The 19,301-nt window shown below is 37.8% G+C and overlaps 1 protein-coding gene across 1 annotated transcript; it reads right to left on the reverse strand.

Moving 5' to 3' along the window:
• Positions 1-1,327: 1,327 nt before the first annotated feature.
• ralbp1 (ralA binding protein 1) lies at positions 1,328-17,509 on the reverse strand. The gene is made up of 10 exons (XM_061731776.1): positions 17,450-17,509; positions 14,044-14,346; positions 10,701-11,132; positions 8,491-8,837; positions 6,984-7,145; positions 6,666-6,797; positions 5,510-5,620; positions 5,257-5,378; positions 4,219-4,339; positions 1,328-2,615 (listed from the first exon to the last, which is right to left on the reverse strand). The coding sequence occupies exons 2-10, from the start codon at positions 14,291-14,293 to the stop codon at positions 2,271-2,273; spliced, it is 2,022 nt and encodes a 673-aa protein (XP_061587760.1). The 5' UTR covers positions 14,294-14,346; positions 17,450-17,509; the 3' UTR covers positions 1,328-2,270.
• Between the last annotated feature and the right edge of the window lie 1,792 nt (positions 17,510-19,301).

The following is a 19,301-nucleotide window of genomic DNA, read 5'->3' on the forward strand; positions in this document are numbered from 1 at the left end:
ATTTTGTTTGTAGCGACATACAGTACAGACAAAAAGCTTGGACACACCTTCTCATTCAAACAAGTGTGTCCAAACTCTTGGTCTGTATCTGGTTTGTTGGTTTTGCGCCCCCCAGAAATCAAAGTTAAAACCAAAGGGAACCGATTAATTCTTTGCAATAAAGAGGAACTTAGTCTGGATGAGTCACCGTGGGAACAAAACCTTTTATTTTTCTTCACCACCTAAATAATTGAGCTTTCATAAGCACCGTGTGCATTCTCAGCATGAAATATTTTTGAACAAATTAGTTTGTCAAAAAAGAAGAAAAATCCAAGGCACTCTTCTGCAAATATAAAACGCCTTTATTTAAATTGGCTATTTCATGTAGAAGAGAGTTAAAAAAATGGCTTACAGCCAAATTAGTGATTGTCACTGAAAAGTATCAGTTTGACAAAGGATTACAATCCTTAATGTGTAGTTTACTAGTGTTTTGGAAACTATATAAAACTTATAGAAAGTTCAAAATCACATCCAATTAGATAAGGATTTACTGTATATGTTAATATTTTAATGCTTAATCTTACTAAACAATCCAACTAGCATCTTTTAGTGTCTCATAACTGAGGTAAAAGTAATAAGTACTTTTTAAGTAGTGCTCACTTACTTGTGTTCCTCATTTGAATAACGTCCTCACTACTGTCATCACAGAGAATTAACGGTATGCTTTTATTTTGAAAGGAACTTAGTCTCTTTTCAACGGTTCTCTTCTGACTTTACATGCCAACTTTCAAAAAGACAGAAGTTAAAGCAATAACAAAAAAAAAAGGGGCAGTTCCACTCTATCCTAATTTCTAAACCTTTTAAGGGTCACTGAGGGTGAAAACCCTAAAAGAGATGGAAACTTTATTTATGCTTAAAGAGTCAGCACTGTTCAAAAATTGTGTAATCTGGGAAGTGCTAAATAAGGAGCATACCTTCAGAGTAAAACTAAAGGCAGAGCAAGAGAGAGAAAAATGATTTAGACTGTCTTGTTTAGACTTTATTCTTTAGAAGCTTTAGTCTGTCCCCAACAATCTGCTACAGGAGTCTAAACAATAAGAAAGTAAGTGCAGGAGAAGCTCCTGAGCTCAGTCTGGCATGTGTCTGTTACAGTCACAGGATTAAGATCTTTGAATCATGAGTCCAGAGGAGATTGCCTCGATTTGCCCGTGACTAAAGCAAGAGTGTCACACTAGCATTATCCATAAAGGTCATTAAAAGGAAAAACATTCTTAAAAAAAAGAAAAGGAAACATATGACAAAAGGTCTGACAGAGCATTGAACAATCATGGTACTTTGCAAACATCAAGGATTTGTTATGAAATGATTTATTCATTTTTTTCCAGCTGATGCCATGAATAGCTTTATACATCAAGAGTTAAAAAAATACACGGTAAGCTAGACGAGTCTCCTGTGCATCTCCGCACACTTTCTGGATCTTTTACAATCAACAACAGTAAACTGAAATGTAATTTTCCATGTTTATACAGTAGAGGCTGAGAAAACCAAAAAAAAAAAGAAATAAAGGAGTAAGTGCACTACTGTGCATTGACACGTTGCAGTAATGAATATGCTTTTGGGATGCATTTGTTTTCATCCGCTGGTCAACTGCGAGGTGCAACGTCTCTGCGCTTTTGTGCATCTGCTGTTTAAAGACGGAAAAGTATCTACAATAGGTTTATTCATATATTAATAAACAGCTGTGATTAAAATCAAAGTATTTCTCCAACAGCCATAAATATTCACCAGAGAACTTAAATATAGAGGATACAGACAGACTGATCGGGGCTTTCGTGTTAGTGGTTCACTGTCGGGCTTCTTCAGTTATGGCACGGCGGACTCCAACTTGTCAGATTTGTATTAAAACGAGGGCTAAAACTGAGTTACTGGGACTGCGATTATATCTGCTTTTGTGATATTTTCTTGTCTCTGTTACCAGTGAAAAATAAACTTCATATAATCTCTTCATAAACCCTTCAGGAATCCTTTCATTTCCTCTTTCACCCCCTCCTCTTCTTTCATACCAGCTTGGCACTGTAGATTTGAAAACATGGTCCCTGCAAATCTCCCACGGTGGCGACCGATCGTCCACTAGAGAAGCTACTCAGTTTATGCTTTTAAACGGGAAAGAAAGTCAAAGCGCCAGAGATTATAGAGCTAGTTTTTCATTGGCTGCCTCTTGATGGATGAACTAATGAACTCTGACCTCCGGAGGACGGCGAGTTAGACTACATGAACTGACCAGCGACCTCTCACATGTTGGTGTCTCTTCTGTCTTTGTTGGGCGAGGGTTTTGACGGATCCTTCGCCGCCTTCCCGTTGGTCGGGGCAGGCGTGTCGGCGGCAGCGGGAACCACGGCGGCGACGGAGCGCTTGGTCTGTTCCTCGCTGTGTGGCTCGGGGCTGGGCTGGGAGGGAGGAGCCGGCTCTACGGGAGGTTGGACAGTCACTTCCTGCTGCTGCTGCTGCTGCTGCTGTTGTTGCTGCTGCTGTTGTTGCTGCTGTTTCTGGCTCTGCAGGAGGCGAAGCTGCACTCTGAGCTCCAGGATGGCTTCCTGCTCCTCGTGGATGGCCTGGTTCAGGTGGGTGTTTTTGTTCTGCAGGGCCATAAAAAGCAGATGATGCCGTTTAGGGCTGCAGCTATCGAATATTTTAGTAATGGAGTATTCTACTGAAAATTCCATCGATTAATCGGATAAAACATATTTTTGTTTAGTTAAAGAACGATTATAAATATACATAAGATGTTAGATGTTAATTGACATCGCTAAGACTAAATTATATAATACAGTAGGTTGATGGCTGTGCATTTAAAAACCTTGAACTTACACTAGTTGACCAAATTCACTGCCTTCACTCAAATAACTAAGGATCTTACCAAGAAATATTCTTATTTCTAACCTAAAAATGCCATTACACCTGATAACACTCATCACTTAAAAGATTAGGTGTTTTTCCCACGTGTTAAAATTTAACTTAATTTGTGTCAAGCAAATTTTAAGTTCTAGTTACGTTTTAAGTTAGAGTTTTGGCAGTGTTCAAAATAAAATTATGAGACCTGCTGTATTGGAGCACATTTTCTTTTAGTTAAAACTGTAGCGGGGACAGATGTTTAGAGGAACCTATGTATGTACCGGGTGAAGGCTGATTTATGGTTCCGCGTTACAACGGCGTAGGCTCTGCGTCGATTTAAGGCGGAACCTTAATTCAGGCTTTAGGGGAACATATCGGAGAACAACCAGAAGAATATAGAGTGGATTCAAAATAAAAGTTAAGCACTGAGCTACATGTGTCTCCCGTCTGGGCCATTGCAGACTCATTGCCTGAGCATGATATTACTAAAACCAAACATATCCGCCGTTTCTTTCTTCTAACTTTCCGTGCGCGGTGGCAGCGCGTTGTGTAAATGTAGTCCGGGTGTAATACCTGCTTTGAGCTGGTGAAATTAAAACGAAAAAAAAAATTAAATAAAATAAATAGATAAATTAAACAATTCCTCAAGGCAGAAAAAAATCCTCGATAATTTTTTGTAATCGAATTACTCAAATTATTCGAGGAATCGTTTCAGCCCTAATGCCGTTAGGCCTGTGTTGAAAAAAAAATTGATTTTCCAATTCTAAATCGATTCTCATATTAATTCCTAAAAATCGATTCTTATGTCTAAAGATCGATTTTTTTTTTCATCATTTTCGCCAGGTGAACTTTAATCCCAGTAGTCAGACACACAGTTTGTCATGACACTTCTGAAAAATGCCAGGTGCTTCATGGCAATATGTGTGCGTGGTGACAGAATAAATTAGATAAGCTAAAATGATTTGTTTACTGCATGAACTGTTGCAATTTCTTTCTTTTTTTGCACTTTAAATGGATATTGAAAGGCCTGTTTGAGTTATTTATTTCTTAGTTATTTCACAATAATTATTGTGAAATTATTATTTCACTAGTTACAGTCATATAATTCAGGCAACAGCTCAAAAAACATTTTAAATAACACTAAGCCAAATCAATATCGAATCGGATCGAATCATGATAATCGATTCTGAATATTAAGAATCAGAATCGATACCCACTCCTAGATGCCGTACTGCTGCACCCGATCATATTCGGGTACAGAATGCCTCAAACCAACAAACCGTAAAACTCTTCAATCAAGAGTTTTAAAATGACTAAATACCACAGGTAGGCAAAGCATTTTCTCACCTCCAGTTCCTCATTTTGCTTCTGGAGATCTTCCAGTATCATCTGCAGCTCTTCCTCATCTTCACTCTCACTTTCACTGTCAGATGAGTACTCCTCCGTCTCGCTCCGACCCTGCTGCCGACTAGTGATGAGAAGAAAGAAGATTATAGTCAAGTCCACAATGACTGCGTTTACATGCAGTCAATAACCCTTTTAAAACCGAATATTGGCAATAACCCGAATTTGCACGGCCATGTAAACACCAATAACCCCTTTGAATAACCCGAATTTGTTCATATTCTGGTTTTTAAGAACCCGAATATGACCCCTGGGTTACTCCTTTTAAAACCTGAATATTCGGTGATATAAACGCCAAACGGAATATCCCCATCAAACGGAACATGAATTTGTTTTCTGCGCATGCTCTGTTCACAAGGAATCCTGGTCTTTTGAGTCCAGGAAGTTCTTATAAACACGGAGAAACGCAAGACCACGCCACACTTTTGGAGTGAGGAGGAGACTAATCACTTCATAAATGGAATGATGGATATGAACACTTTGGCATTTGTAGACGGTAGAAAGTACCGGGATAGCGAGATTTACAAGAAGGTGAGCGAAAAGTTGCGCGAAGCAGCATTTGTTTTGAATTTGGATACAGGAAGAAGAAGCGGAAATTACGGTAATTGCGTCATCACGTTCTCTGCGCGTCGCTGGTTTGATCGGGATATCCCGAATGATTAATTACCATGTATACAGGGATAACTCTGTTTGCTCACGCATGTAAACGGAATATTCCGAATGTTTCAGAAACCGGAATATTAGCAATAACCCGAATTTTGACTGCATGTAAACGTAGTCACTGAAAGTAACCACAAGGGATCGTATTTCTGTTTCATGTTCAACATGTGTCAAAGTCGTGTTCACAGCTCTTTCAATCATCCTTTCAAGGATAATGGTGAGGTTGTCCACAACCTCTCTAATTCTGCCTTATTTTCTAATCACGTTCCAATTTCTGCAATTTCAAGCGCAACACAAAGTGTTGAGCATCAGTTCTCCTACCTTTGTATGTCTGCAATCTCTCCCCGCAGTCTCTCAATCTCTTCTTTCTCAGTTGCAATCTGTCGTCGCAGCACCTGCTCCAAAGAGATCAGCTCCTCCTGCTCCGTCAGAATCTCATTTTCCTAATTATCCAGAGGAAGTTAGAGCAGCAGCTTTATTATACCCCAGTGATGCAGGCAGCATTTAAAAATTAATGTCCAGCCGGTGTTTTTGTTGGTCTCGGCACATCAGTGTGTTGGCAAAAATGACTCACCTGTGCTAAAAGCAGGTTGAGGACTTCCTCCTCATTCTCGGTCATCTCCTCTTTCGATACGTCTTCCTTTGACAAGCTTGCGATCTCCTGGGCGATCTTACTCTCACACTCCTGAAGCCCCCGCCAGAGGGAAGATGGAAAGATAAAATGTGTAAATTCTCTGTGTAACTTAAAGGAAACTCACTGACTGATCCAGGGCCTGCAGGTCATCTTTGAAACGGCAAAAAACCTTTAAGACTAGCAGAGAAAGAGAAAGGTTAACTTGTGCAAAGACAACCTGCTTCTGCTGTTTCCTAAATTAGAAAGATATCAACGTTTTAAAAAAGGTATCATTTCAACAAACTAGAGAGCATTAAAAGTAGGGCTGGGGATCGATTCAAATGTCAAGAATCGATTCGATTCCGATTCTTAAGATTCAGAATCAATTATCAAGATTTGATTTGATTCCGATATTGATTTGGGTTAGTGTTATTAAAACTGTTTTTTTGAGCTGTTGCATGAATTATATGACTGTAGTTATGCAAAATATTACTACTAGTATTATATTGAGATTAAACAGCAAGTATTGCAGCTAATGATGCTGTAAGGACCAATCAGCTCCCAGAATGCTGATAGAACTGCTTTCAGAAACATCGTGTGGGTCAGAATTACCAAACAGATCCAGGGAGGAAACAGAGACGGATGAAATTGGTTTTATTTTTTCCCACATTCCGTTTTTATTTGTTCCATTTTTGGTTTTTAATTTTTTAGCATTTGGTTTTTAGCCTTTTTTGCAAATGTAACCCCAAGACAGTATATAAAGTAATGAAATATAGACAATTTATGCAATTATAACCTAACACTTTAATGTTTTCATACCTTTAAACATATTTAAAGGCAAAAACATGGCACCAGTTATTCTCGTGTCCAACAAAACATTCCTTTTTTGGGGATAAACAAAAAAAGAACCAAAAGTTGCAATGTATTGATGAAAAAAAAAAAAAAAACATAAATAAATAAAAAAATAAATAAAAAAAAAACCCAAAAAATCAAAAAAAAAAAAAAAAAAAATCTATCTTTAGACATATGGATCGATTTTTAGGAATTAATATGAGAATCGATTTAGAATTGGGAAATCAATTTTTTCAACACAGGCCTAATTAAAAGGACAACCTACCTGGCGTTTTGCCTCTCTGAGCTTGCGTTTAAGAGCAGTCAGGATCCTCTGAACCTCCCAGAGTCGCTCCTCTTTGGACAGGTCCTTCACACCAGCCTGCAGGTCTCTGTGCAGGCAGTTCAGGAGGAACTCCTGAAGAAAAACAGGTTCAGATTTACCTGCTGATGATGGTGATGTGCTCAAATGCAGCCAAACAGTCTTCAATTCATTATTGAAAACACTGAAAAGGTTACAATGACAGCATTTAATAGCAAACTAAACTTAATGATCCTTTGAAGTGAAGGCGCAAGTTCTTGTGAGAACTGGGACTGAACCCACCTGGCGCCGGATCTCCTCCTTGATGTTTTCCTGCGTCTCTGGGAGAGCCGGCATGGTCGCCATGTTGGACCATCGCAGCGGTCGCACCACCGGCTTCAGGACGACGTCTCCAAACAGCTCCTTCACGTGGGTGAAGAAGATGTAGAGAACTCGATTCCCGATCTGAAAGCGAGGACAACTAATCAGCAGAGGAAGGAGAAAGGAGCACCGAGGCGACAGACAAACCGCATTTACCTAAATTTGTGTCAAACTGCTGAACTGGACCAATTTGTTCGGTATATTTATTTAACCCCATTACACACATCCTGGATTCCTATTAATTCAACATCGTGTTTATTTAACAGTGTTGTGGCTACCGCTGCTGCTGCCGGTTTTAAATAAGTGGAGCAGCCACAGAAATGTCACCTCAGGGGATAAATTAGCTCCACTAAACTAGGCCAACGTTTCAGGGATGAACTCTTTGATCCTGTAAGAACTTGGTCGGTTTGAGGATGAGCCAAAGCAAAGTTTAGTTTGCGATAGGGCTGGGCAATATATCAAGATTTTTATATATAATCGATATATTTTCAAACGCGATATGGTACGAGACAATATCGTTTATATCGATAAAGCTTTTTTTTTTCTTCTTTGATATAGCTTATTTTGTGACAAATTGACTTGAATGTTTTATTTGATATTTGCACAAATGTTTTGTCATTTGCACAACTGTCAACCTCAGTGGAAAAGTCTGCCTGTTACTGTCTACATTGTATTAATTGCACAGTGTATTTTAATTTAATTGTTATGCAGGAAAGGGATATTTGTTTTATTTTATTCAAGAAGCATTTTTATTCTATATATGCAGGCAGTTTATTTTTATTTCATTTGTTTTATACATTTTGATATTGTGCAGACCTCTGTTAATAAATGAACCTGTGTGACATTTGGCACGAGGCTTTGTATTAAAACTGACTGTTTTTTTAAGGGTTTGCCTCAGAAAAAATGAAGCTAACAGAGATGCTATGCTAAACATATTTCAGTTTAAATATAAATTTAAAGAGAAAAAAAATAACAATGTATGGATGAAATAGTCTAAATATATAATATATGCATATGGAGACAGACAATTTATTTTCTTGTTTTTCTTTTCTTGTGATATTAATTAAGTAATTGTGCAGATCATCTGTTATTATTGTTCAATTTTGTTTTGAGGGAGGGGCAAGTATAATAAGATTTTCTTCTTCCTGCTCCTTTCTGGTTCTGGAATATGCTTTTGATTGTGTTGTCATTTTACTTGCTTGTTTCTTTTCTTTGCATGATCGGAATAAATAAAAATGAAATGAAATGCTATAATGCTTTGGGGGAAACCCCAATTATGTCACAGAAAAAATATCGATATATATCGAGTATCGCCATTCAGCTAGAAAATATCGAGATATGACTTTTGGTCCATATCACCCAGCCCTAGTTTGCGATATCGGCAACACTCCCTCGTGTTTCAGTAGCGGGCCGAGCGCCCCTCTCTGACCTGTATGGTGGGGTTGAGGACGATGGAGATGTTCTGGATGTTCATCTTGGTGTCCAGCTCCCTGACGATGACGTGGTCCATGTGCGTGACGAGCCAGGAGAGGAGGAGCCGGCTCTGCGGGGAGACTTCGGTCAGGAGCCTCTGGAACTCCGTCACCTTCTCGGCCTCCACCTGCCGGCCGCAGGCGTCCTCGAAGCGCTGCACCACGGAGCCCAGCAGGTTCTCCGGCAGCTCGCGCAGGTACTGCTTCAGCAGGCTGGCCACGGTGTGAGGGTCGTACTCCTCCAGGCAGGGGCACTCCTCACGGTCGTACGCCGCCTTCAGCTCATCCACTTTGGACTTCATTCCTGGCAGGGAGCAAAGTTAACGTGAGTACCTGAAGAGAGATGCTAAGTAGGGCTGGGGATCGATTCAAATGTCAAGAATCAATTCGATTCCGATTCTTAAGATTCAGAATCGATTATCAAGATTTGATTCGATCCGATTCCGATATTGATTTGGGTTAGTGTTTTTAAATAACTATTTTTTGAGCTGTTGCATGAATTATATGACTGTCTAGTACTGCAACATATGAATACTAGTATTATATTGAGATTCAACAGCAAGTATTGCAGCTAATGATGCTGTAAGGACCAATCAGCTCCCAGAATGCTGATAGAACTGCTTTCAGAAACATCATGTGGGTCAGAATTACCAAACAGATCCAGGGAGGAAACAGAGACGGATGAAATCGGTTTTATTTTTTCCTACATTCCATTTTTATTTGTTCCATTTTCGGTCTATTTTGGTTTTTAATTTTTGAGAATTTGGTTTTTAGCATTTTTTGCAAATGTAACCCCAAAACAGCATATAAAGTAATGAAATATAGACAATTTATGCAATTATAACCTAACACTTTAATGTTTTCATACCTTTAAACATATTTAAAGGCAAAAGCATGGCAGCAGTTATTCTATAGTCCAACAAAACATTCCTTTTTTGGGGATAAACAAAAAAATAACCAAGAGTTGTAATGTAATGATGAAAAAAAAAAAAAAAAGCATAAATAAATAAAAGAAAATTAAAAAAATCCCCCCCACCCCAAAAAAAATAAAAAATAAAATAAAATCGATTTTTTTCAACACAGGCCTAATGCTAAGATGACTTTATTTTTGTTTCTAAAATGAAGTCGTTTGAATAGTAACAGCCTAATTACTAATACATTGGTATATAACTCTGGGGGTGATAAATGACAACAATCCCACTCAAGTGTTTACTAGTATAACTTGTGACTACTACTGGAATTGATAATTATTGATCTAAGAAATAATTATTAATCTCTAGATCAGTGTCTCCCAACCTGGGGTCCGGGCCCCCCCTGGGGGGGCGCCAGAGATCTCTGGGGGGGGCGCAAAACTTTGTCTGCTTTGAAATTATGCAGATGTAAAAATTATATTTGCGAATGAGTCATTCATAAGAAATTGTTCGGAATAATTTATGAATGTCTTGAATATTATTTGGGTTTTTTATACACTGGTGACAAACACAGGAAATGATTTAATTCCTTATTATTATATCATTACTCAACATTTAATTTACTCCGACAGGTTGTTAAAGAAAAATGTTTAAAAAAAATTTGGTCTCATATTAAATGAGACATTTTTCGGAAATATTTGTATGTCCTTTTATGTCCTTTTGTGCGTATTTTATACATTGGGGACATTGGAGAAAAACAAAGTCATATGTATAGAAAGTAAACCAAAGAGAAATGTATCAAAAAAACATAATTAATATTCATTTTTTCAATTTAAGACTATTTTGGTGCTAGTACGTACGGGTCGGGGGGCCTGGCTGGTCTTAGACACAAGTAGAGGGAAACAAGGAAAAAAGGTTTGGAACCACTGCTCTAGATAACCCATTTCGTTTTCATTTTTACATTCATTGCTTTACTACTACTTTTTGGTTATGTCACTGTATTACTATCTTTTTATTTTTATTTATTTATTATTTTTTTTTAATTTGTATTATTATTTATTTTTATATTTATATAAAATGTATTTTATATTTATATATTTTTTTTGCTATTCCCAAGGGAAAAATTAATGACGATAACTGTGGGGGGAGGGATGGGGAAAAAAAAGGTATGTTCATCTGTTTTGTTCTGTATTGTGGAAACAGTCTGCCAATAAAAACAAATATAAAAAAATAAATAAAATGAAGTCGTTTGATACCTGAGACCCGGTAGATGCCCTCACACTTCATGCCGTAGTTTTCAATGTAGTCCAAACATTCTCTGAAGACGGCTGGCAGCTGGATGCCGTCGTACAGAGCCGTCCTCTTGACGGCTTCTGCCAAAGGGGCTCCAAAGATGGGCCTGAAGGTCGGCATCTCCACCGGGATCACCTCGGCCTCCGTCGTAGGCTTCTTCTTCTTTTTCTTCTCCTTCCACTGTTTGACCACATCTGCAGCCGTCAGGTCCTTTGACTTCTTATCCTTGACCTTATCCTCTTTGGGACCTTTCTCCTTCACCTTGAAGTCCTTCTCCTTCTTCTTGGAGAAGCTCGGCTTCTTGAACACGTGGATTCCCTTCGAGCGCTTCATCTTCGACGGGCTTTCTGCTTCGTCTGCCGAACTGTCCTCCAGGAAGGCGGCGTATCCCTCCGCTGTAAAAGTAAAAGAGGACAGAAACGGGGGATAAATCAGGGTGGAGAAAACGCTCTGCTCTTATCTCCTGCCCACGGTTTAGCTGCTGTGATAGCTGTGAAATAGAAACGAGGAAGAGCGACGAGGGTGAGAGAGAAGACAGCAGAGGAGAAGGGGAGTGGGGACTTGAAAAAGAGGTCAGACGCCGATCTGTTACAGCTCCCAGAACACCTTAGACCGCTCCTATCCAGAACAGTAGCTCTCCGCAGCACAATGAAGAAAATGTCATATTTATACAGTTGTGGTCTCCTGCTGCTTGTATCTGCTCTGGGGTTCTCCAGAACGAGGCCCGTTTGTCATCGCGCTGGCGGGGACACACCTTCGCTGGGCTCTGTGGGTGTTCCCTCACACTGTCCATCTCTTCCTCTCTCCCTCCGTACACTAGTGTCGGAGCTAAATACAGACATGGAAAAATCTTGATACAGAGGACAATAGTGAGAAACACCCGTCCAGCAGGATGGGAAAGTGCAAAACACACTTGGACTGAGAAACTTTCAGCAAAATACCGTCAAATTCAACCACCACTTTCAGTAACAACAGCTTTCTGGTATTACTTACTACTGTCATTTAGCAGATGCTTTTATCCAAAGCGACTTATATCTGAGAGAACAAATACACCATTTCGCCCGGGGAACAATTAGGGTTAAGCTGTCAGACACTACAATTAAATGTGTTTCTTCTTTTCCACAGATATACTGTTAAAAAAAAACTAAAAACAATGTCAATTAAATTAATTAATTCTGCCCATTACTGATTTTATCTTCATTTGATGTATATACTGAAGTGAACTATATTCAGTTTCAAAGTTTCAATGTGCAACACAGCTTACAAGTGTGAAATGCAACAACAACAAAAAAGCATTTAATGGTAATAAATCAATAAATTTGTATCCAGAAAGGTGTTTTTAAAAAGGACACAATAACATCTTTCCACAAGAAAATAGTCGTTATATTAATTAATTGATTGTATTAAACAATTGTAGTTATTGAGGATGTCCAAACAACACCAATATGTCTGCAAGTGTTTTGTTTTTTGTGGAAATGATGTTGGCGTCAGCTACTCTTATGAGATGGCTTTCTGGGTTTTCTGTACAGACACTTTCCGAAGGCCAGAATTATGAGGAAGTCATCATAATTAACAATAAAAAAAGAAAAAAGTATTTTTTTTCTGTTCATTTTATGGCATTATTGTAGTAATAGTTGTAGAATGGATCCACACAGTAAACAGAACCATTTGTCAGACTGTGTTGGACAAATAAATCAGGTAAGTTAAGCTGCAAAGGGCAGATAAGACACATTTAGAATATTGGAACTATTATTCCAAGTTTGATCTATCTGGTTGCTCGTTCTGTCTTTTAAAAAATAAATAAAAGTTTATGCTATTGCCACATACTGGAGGCAATGGTGGGTTTTAGAGGGGCAAGGCATAATCTGAAGATCATTTTCATTTCTGGAGAAGTGCTGGGTGTCGCCTTGACCACAGACTAAACTGCCAATGCAACAATAAGACTAAAGGAAGTGTCTGTCAGAATCTGATCTTTCTCAATGGCTGTTTGCCTTAAAGTGATCAGATCCAAAGTGTCTGTTCTTATTGGCATTCACTAATCCACATGGTTCCTATGGTTACGCAGCATAAAACTGATGTAAACAAACCATGTCTGACATGGTTATGTGGAACCGTGATAGAATATAAGTTACAAGAAAGTGGCGAGAGGGATTTGTGTACCGGTACGTCCATGTTTCAGGCAGCTGTCTCTGTCCGTATGTCAGTACAGGAGGCAGGTAGATGTGGATGTGTTAAACATTGGATTTGGGCTGGAAGTGTGAACACAACCTTAGGGGGTTCAAGTCTGCAGAGAGATGTGCCACATCTTCTATAAGTACGGTTTTATTTGAGGTCACCGCAGCTTCAGATCCAGTGAGAGAAAGAAACTAAACGCCTGAACACGTCTGAGATTCCCGGTCGCTCAGATTAGCGGAGCAGCTGTTCCTGGATGTGCCGAGGACACAGCTGAGGGTCGGGGAGGCAAAGCTTTTGTCATTGCAGCTCTTACATTGTGTATTTTCTTAGGAGGGCCTTCAAACAGTGTGAGATGTTTGAAGTTTAAATTATTTTATTTCTTCAACTTTTTTTTGTTGTGTCTTGTACTTTACCTCACGCTTTTTTTTGTCTCTGTCTCTTTATTTGTCTATTACGTATTTTTATTCCTGTTGTAAGCACTTTAGTCACTGGTTCCTGTTTTTTATATACAAGACTGTCTCAGAAAATTTGAATATTGTGATAAAGTCCTTTATTTTGTGTAATGCAAAAATGTCATACATTCTGGATTAATTACAAATCAACTGAAATATTGCAAGCCTTTTATTATTTTAATACTGCTGATCATGGCTTACAGTTTAAGAAAACTCAAATATCCTATCTCAAAAAATTTGAATATTCTGGGAATCTTAATCTTAAACTGTAAACCATAATCAGCAATATTAAAATAATGAAAGGCTTGCAATATTTCAGTTGATTTGTAATGAATCCAGAATGTATGACAATTTTTTATTTATTTTTTTTTTTAAATTGCATTACAGAGAACTTTATCACACTCCTGTAGTTAAGTTGGCTTGTCTTGATTTTGAAGATAATGAACACTGCATTCCCCCTGCACAACATACTTAAGTCGAGTTTTTGCGTTTCAAGTCATGGAAAACACGGAAAAGTTTGGAATCTGATTTGCGTCGACCGTCAAGAAATCAAAAATATGATTTTTGCAGCCCAGATTTTGTTACATCAGTCTGGATATACCAGGTTGAACGGTTGAAGAACTTGCCACAACCCCTGCCCTGAAATGTAGAATAAAAAAATAAACAGAAGATTTCTTACTCCTTTTCTCCTTCTTTTTAAACTTATTCTTCTTCTTGTTGTGCTCTTTGTCATCGTCTGAGACGTAGGCGTCGGGCGGCTCGTGGTGATGTCCATCGTGTGGCGGTGACGGTTCTCCTGTGCGATACAGGCCGGGGAACTTGGTGGGGCTGATCTCCTCAGAGCTGGGGGTGCGGGCCACGCCGCCCGGGTGCTCGGCCCTGCGCTGCTCCGCAGGGCTGCTGCTGGGGGGCAGGAAGCACTCAGTCATGGCTCCTCTTGCCTTACCGCTCCTCCCACCAGCACATCACCTCTCCATCACACCTGCAAGGGGCAGAAATGTTTAATTCCAACGCTGAGTAAACCTGGCTACAAACCTCTGGATTAAAGCTGATTAATATGAGGACATATTTACGTAGTTAGTCTGCCCTATTATCAGGACTGAGAGGAACACAGTAACTCTGCAGGATGGTGTTCAGTTAATTATTACAAAACTGCAACAGTAACATCCTCCCACCAGATGGGGCTTCTGCCATTTCAACAATCACAACCTCCACTTCTGTCTCTTTATAAAAACCCAAAGTACTTAGGAGTTCTACCCTCAGATAATGCCACTTTTGGGGATAAATATTTATTTCAGATCCTAAGTGCGGCCTGTAGAAAGGCCATTACGAGGAAGTGGTTAAAACCAGCCTAATAGGTAAATTAGCAGCTATTTATTATTAATATTTATGTTTAATTTATAATAGAGGTAACAAAGGGGCAGGGTAAATAAGTTTTACTTCTACCTGCTCCTTTTCGGACACTGTTTTTTTTTTCCCTGTTTGTATTACGTTTTTGTTGTTGCTTTTTTTCTGTATGTTTTGAATTTGTTTTAAAATTTTATATTTTTTTCCTTATGTGTTCGAAATACACAATTCAATCAATCAAAAAAAAAAAAAACAGAAAAACCTACGGTGGATGAATGGATAGACATCATTTGTGATATTTTTAAGATGGAAAGCATTACCTTTGCCATAAGATTGCAACAAGGAGTGTTTTTGAAAAGATGGGATAGATGGATTATGTATGTCACACCGGAACGACCATCTTTTATCTAATGCTAAAGCTTGGTTTTACGTTACCTCTCTCCCTTTTTGTTTTGCTTTGTCTTTTTACACCTCTTGGAAAGGTTTTGTAGTTTAGTTTAGTTTAGTTTATTTAGGATCCCCATTAGCTGTTACACTTGGCAACAGCTATTATTTTACTATTAGTAAAATAAAGGTGCACCCCAGCATCCCTGTTCTAGGGAGTTTAGTTCTTATAATATGGTGGACGGACCTTTTCAACTTTGTGTTATTTGTATAATCTTAAGATATACTACTATGTGATTCAACTGTAATTTTGGAGATGATGATGAAGTAGTTTATTTGGTCGATCAGTTTCCATTGATAAATACTTAGCATTTCATTTCCTTTTGTAGGAAAGAAATAATAAAAGGAAGTAAGGAATAAACCGACCAAAAGGTGTAGGCTGAAGCCTAAGCTTATGGTGCCTACCCTTTTCAACTTTGTTTGCTTCATAGTACTACTACTGTACTAATACAACAAGGACAAAAAATCTACAACAAAAAAAACAGCAAAGTAAACACGTGCAAAACAAGAAAGAAGACAAATATAAATATGACTAGGGATGGGCGGTATGGACTAAAAAATGTATCACGATAATTTCTGGCATTTATCCCGATAAAAAAATACCAATTCAACTCCACCTTTTCAACTATAAATCTATCTCGCTCTCAGATCCGCCATGTTTGTTACACAAAAACGTCATCAATGGGAATTTATCCTTTTTTCTTTCTTTCTTTCTTTTTCCCTCCCTTCCTCCCTCCCTCCCTTCTACAGATTACTGTGATGTACCTTTCAACAGCAGATCGTTTGATCTTCGTTCACCTGACTTCTGGTCAGGAATTCATGTATAATATATATATTAGGAATGGGCGATATTTTACAGTTCACGATAAAACCGTCAAAAGAATTCCCCACGGTGAGAATTTGTCATCTCGCGGTAAAAACGATAAATTCCCGTTGATGATGTTTTTGTGTAAAGACGGATTTATGGTTCTGCGTTAAATCCACGCACAACGTACATGAAGGAAGGAAGGAAGGAAGGAAGGAAGGAAGGAAGGAAGGAAGGAAGGAAATTAGCCTGAAAGAAAGAAAGAAAGAAAGAAAAAAAGAAAGAAAGAAAGAAAGAAAGAAAGAAAGAAAGAAAGAAAGAAAGAAAGAAAGAAAGAAAGAAAGAAAGAAAGAAAGAAAGAAAGAAAGAAAGAAAGAAAGAAAGAAAGAAAGAAAGAAAGAAAGAAAGAAAGAAACATGGCAGATCTGAGTCATTCCAGTACAGGTGTACTAATTTAATTGGTTTTTATTAATTCAATTTCATTGGTGTAGTTTAGTAGTATTTAGTATCTTTTAGAGCAGTGTTTTGGGGGCTCCAAAGACTGAATGTAGTGATAGATTTATAGTTACAAAGGTGGAGTTGAATTGGTATTTTTTTTATTGTCATTTTTATCGTTATCGGGATAAATGCCAGAAATTATCGTGATACATTTTTTTAGTCCATACCGCCCATCCCTAATATATATATATATATATATATACATATATATATATATATATATATATATATATATATATATATATATATATATATATATATATATATGTGTGTGTGTGTATGAATAAAACAATACTGCAATACAGTGACTGCATTAATGAAACGAAGCCAAGCACAAAAGGGACCCTTAGCAGTTGTACGTGATTTAGGAAGTTAAATATATTATATGTGTGTGTGTGTATATACATATATACACACACACATGACATATATACATATATGTATATATGATCAACATATTTGTTTACTGTAAACCACCTTTCACACTGACAGGGGCTAAATATCTCATTTTACCAGTGATGCATTTCATCAAGCCAGAGGAGAAGTTTTCTAATTTTATACAAGAGATTATACAAAAACAAACCTTATAAATCACCAGTTTTAATGTATTAAACTAAGCTTGTCTGCATCACAGCTAATCTTCCTTCGCTTTGGCTGCAGCAACTTCATCATTTTACTTCCATTTATTGTTCCAGGAAGACAAATAACTTTTCAAAACTACGCCCATATAACCAGACCGCTCTTACATTACGTATGCTGGTATCTAAAACAATGAATTAAAGTGGATTTGAGGTAAAATAACAATAAAAACGAAGCTCTCCTCTGAATGAAGGGCCCATATGCTAAGCTGCAAACCGTGTGTGGCGATAAATGCCTCCAGTCCACCCACACAACCCTCTTTTCACACGTAATACCAACTACAGAGACTAGGGAATGTTTTACAACCACGAAGTTGCAGAAAGACCAAAACACAAAACGTAGGAAACTTTACCAAGTATTGTCGGTCAGCTTGGTGACACAGTGGAGCTTCCGGCTGCAGCTATACTAAATAAACCCATCTGCGCATGCGCTGTCACCGACATGCATGATGGGAAATGTAGTGAAAATGAATAGAATCAGGATCAGGAACAGAATCGGTTTATTGGCCAAGTCAGGTCAAACAATACAGGGAATTTGACGGTAAATAACAAATAAAATGAAATACAATGATAAGAAGAGAGGGAATATAATAAAAAGCACAAGGTGTTAAAAAGTAAGGGCAGTACAGCAGGTAAGTATTTAATTTAAAAGTACGCTTCAGTAAACAGGTGTTTGTAAGTATACAGTCAGTACTCGAGTTGTAAAAAAAAAATCAGGAGGGGTGGTGGATTTTATCATATGGGGACAGATAATTTGTGCTGATTACAAATAATATAATATATTACAAATAATAGCACTGACCAAAACACCTGCAGAAACACTGGAGGAATGACATAGCAGCAGTTAAATGCAGCCTTCTGTAAGCTTTAAATATCCACTGGGCAAATACATCAAAACACAACAATAAAAAACACTTTTCTTAACTTATCAATATGACTCTGTCTTTCACAGGATAAGTAAAATGGATCACTGCAAAAACTCAAAAACTAACAAGAATATTTGTCTTTTTTCTAGTTAAAATGTCTAATTTTAGTAAAATAAATCTCATTACACTTAAAACAAGACTCATCACTGTTTTTTTTTGCTTGTAATAAGAAGATAAATCTTGTCCCACTGGCAGATTTTCCTACTTATTTCAAGTGAAAATTTACCAAAAAGTGTGTGCATCAGCCTCCAGACCTTTAAGTGAAAATTTACTTAAAACAGGTGAAAATGGTCAAATAGGTTATTTTTCTGATGTTATTTTTCTGGTGATGACTCTAAATGTTGAAATAGCAGTAAAACCACATTCATTGATGAAATGACATAAGGGATGAAAAGGCGGGATGGCAGTTTTACAGGGGGATGATTTTGACCGTTTTTATTTCAGGGGGGGATGCCATCCCCCCTCACCCCCCCTCACCTCCAGTACTGAGTACAGTACAGTAAATACAGTAAATGCTACCTGCCCGTTCCCTGGTCCTGGACAGGTAGCAGGTACATAGTAGGTACATCTGTGAGCAGTTCTGTTCATATGTCCTACTTTCTTTTTAACTATATGCGTTTTTCGGATTATATTGATGCTGTAAAATTTGGTTATAAATCTAGTTCATGGATATTATTAACTTCCTAGTGGCTGTGTAATATATATTGGCTAACATTACTGGTTCTACCAGATTTGCAGCAAGACGTTGCACTAGTGTTTTAAAAGTCAGTGGAGAGGACTGCAATTTTCTTTGAGGCTTTCTTTTGTGCCAGCAGTGTCATCTATGCCAGTGTTTAACAAAACATACCAATTAAGCCGTCAGAGGCTTCTAAAATACAGTAGATCACCCCTGCCCAGAGTAAAAGCTTTGGGCATTGACTATTGTTTTCTCATGTGTTGTATTCTCAACCATATATCTCATATTAAGGGATTTATAAAGTATTGCTCAGTTCACTAACATCACATCCAAAGCTAATACTTTGTCAGTTCTTTTTTAAATACATTTTGTGGCTGAAATATCAGCCACAAAATGTATTGTATTGTATTAGATGCAGTTCACTGAATACGAGCATAACTAAGCATGACTTTGTGCCAACATGGATAATACAATAAAAGTATAATGATTGCCTAAATAATACATGTTTTAATACAAATGTGTCCTTAATATAAGAATAAGCAGGTTTATAATGGATAGATGGATAATTCCCCCATGTCAATTATTTGTCTATAACTTTAAAAA

The sequence above is a fragment of the Cololabis saira genome, chromosome 10 (assembly GCF_033807715.1).
Source record: "Cololabis saira isolate AMF1-May2022 chromosome 10, fColSai1.1, whole genome shotgun sequence".
NCBI classification, from domain to species: domain Eukaryota; kingdom Metazoa; phylum Chordata; class Actinopteri; order Beloniformes; family Belonidae; genus Cololabis; species Cololabis saira.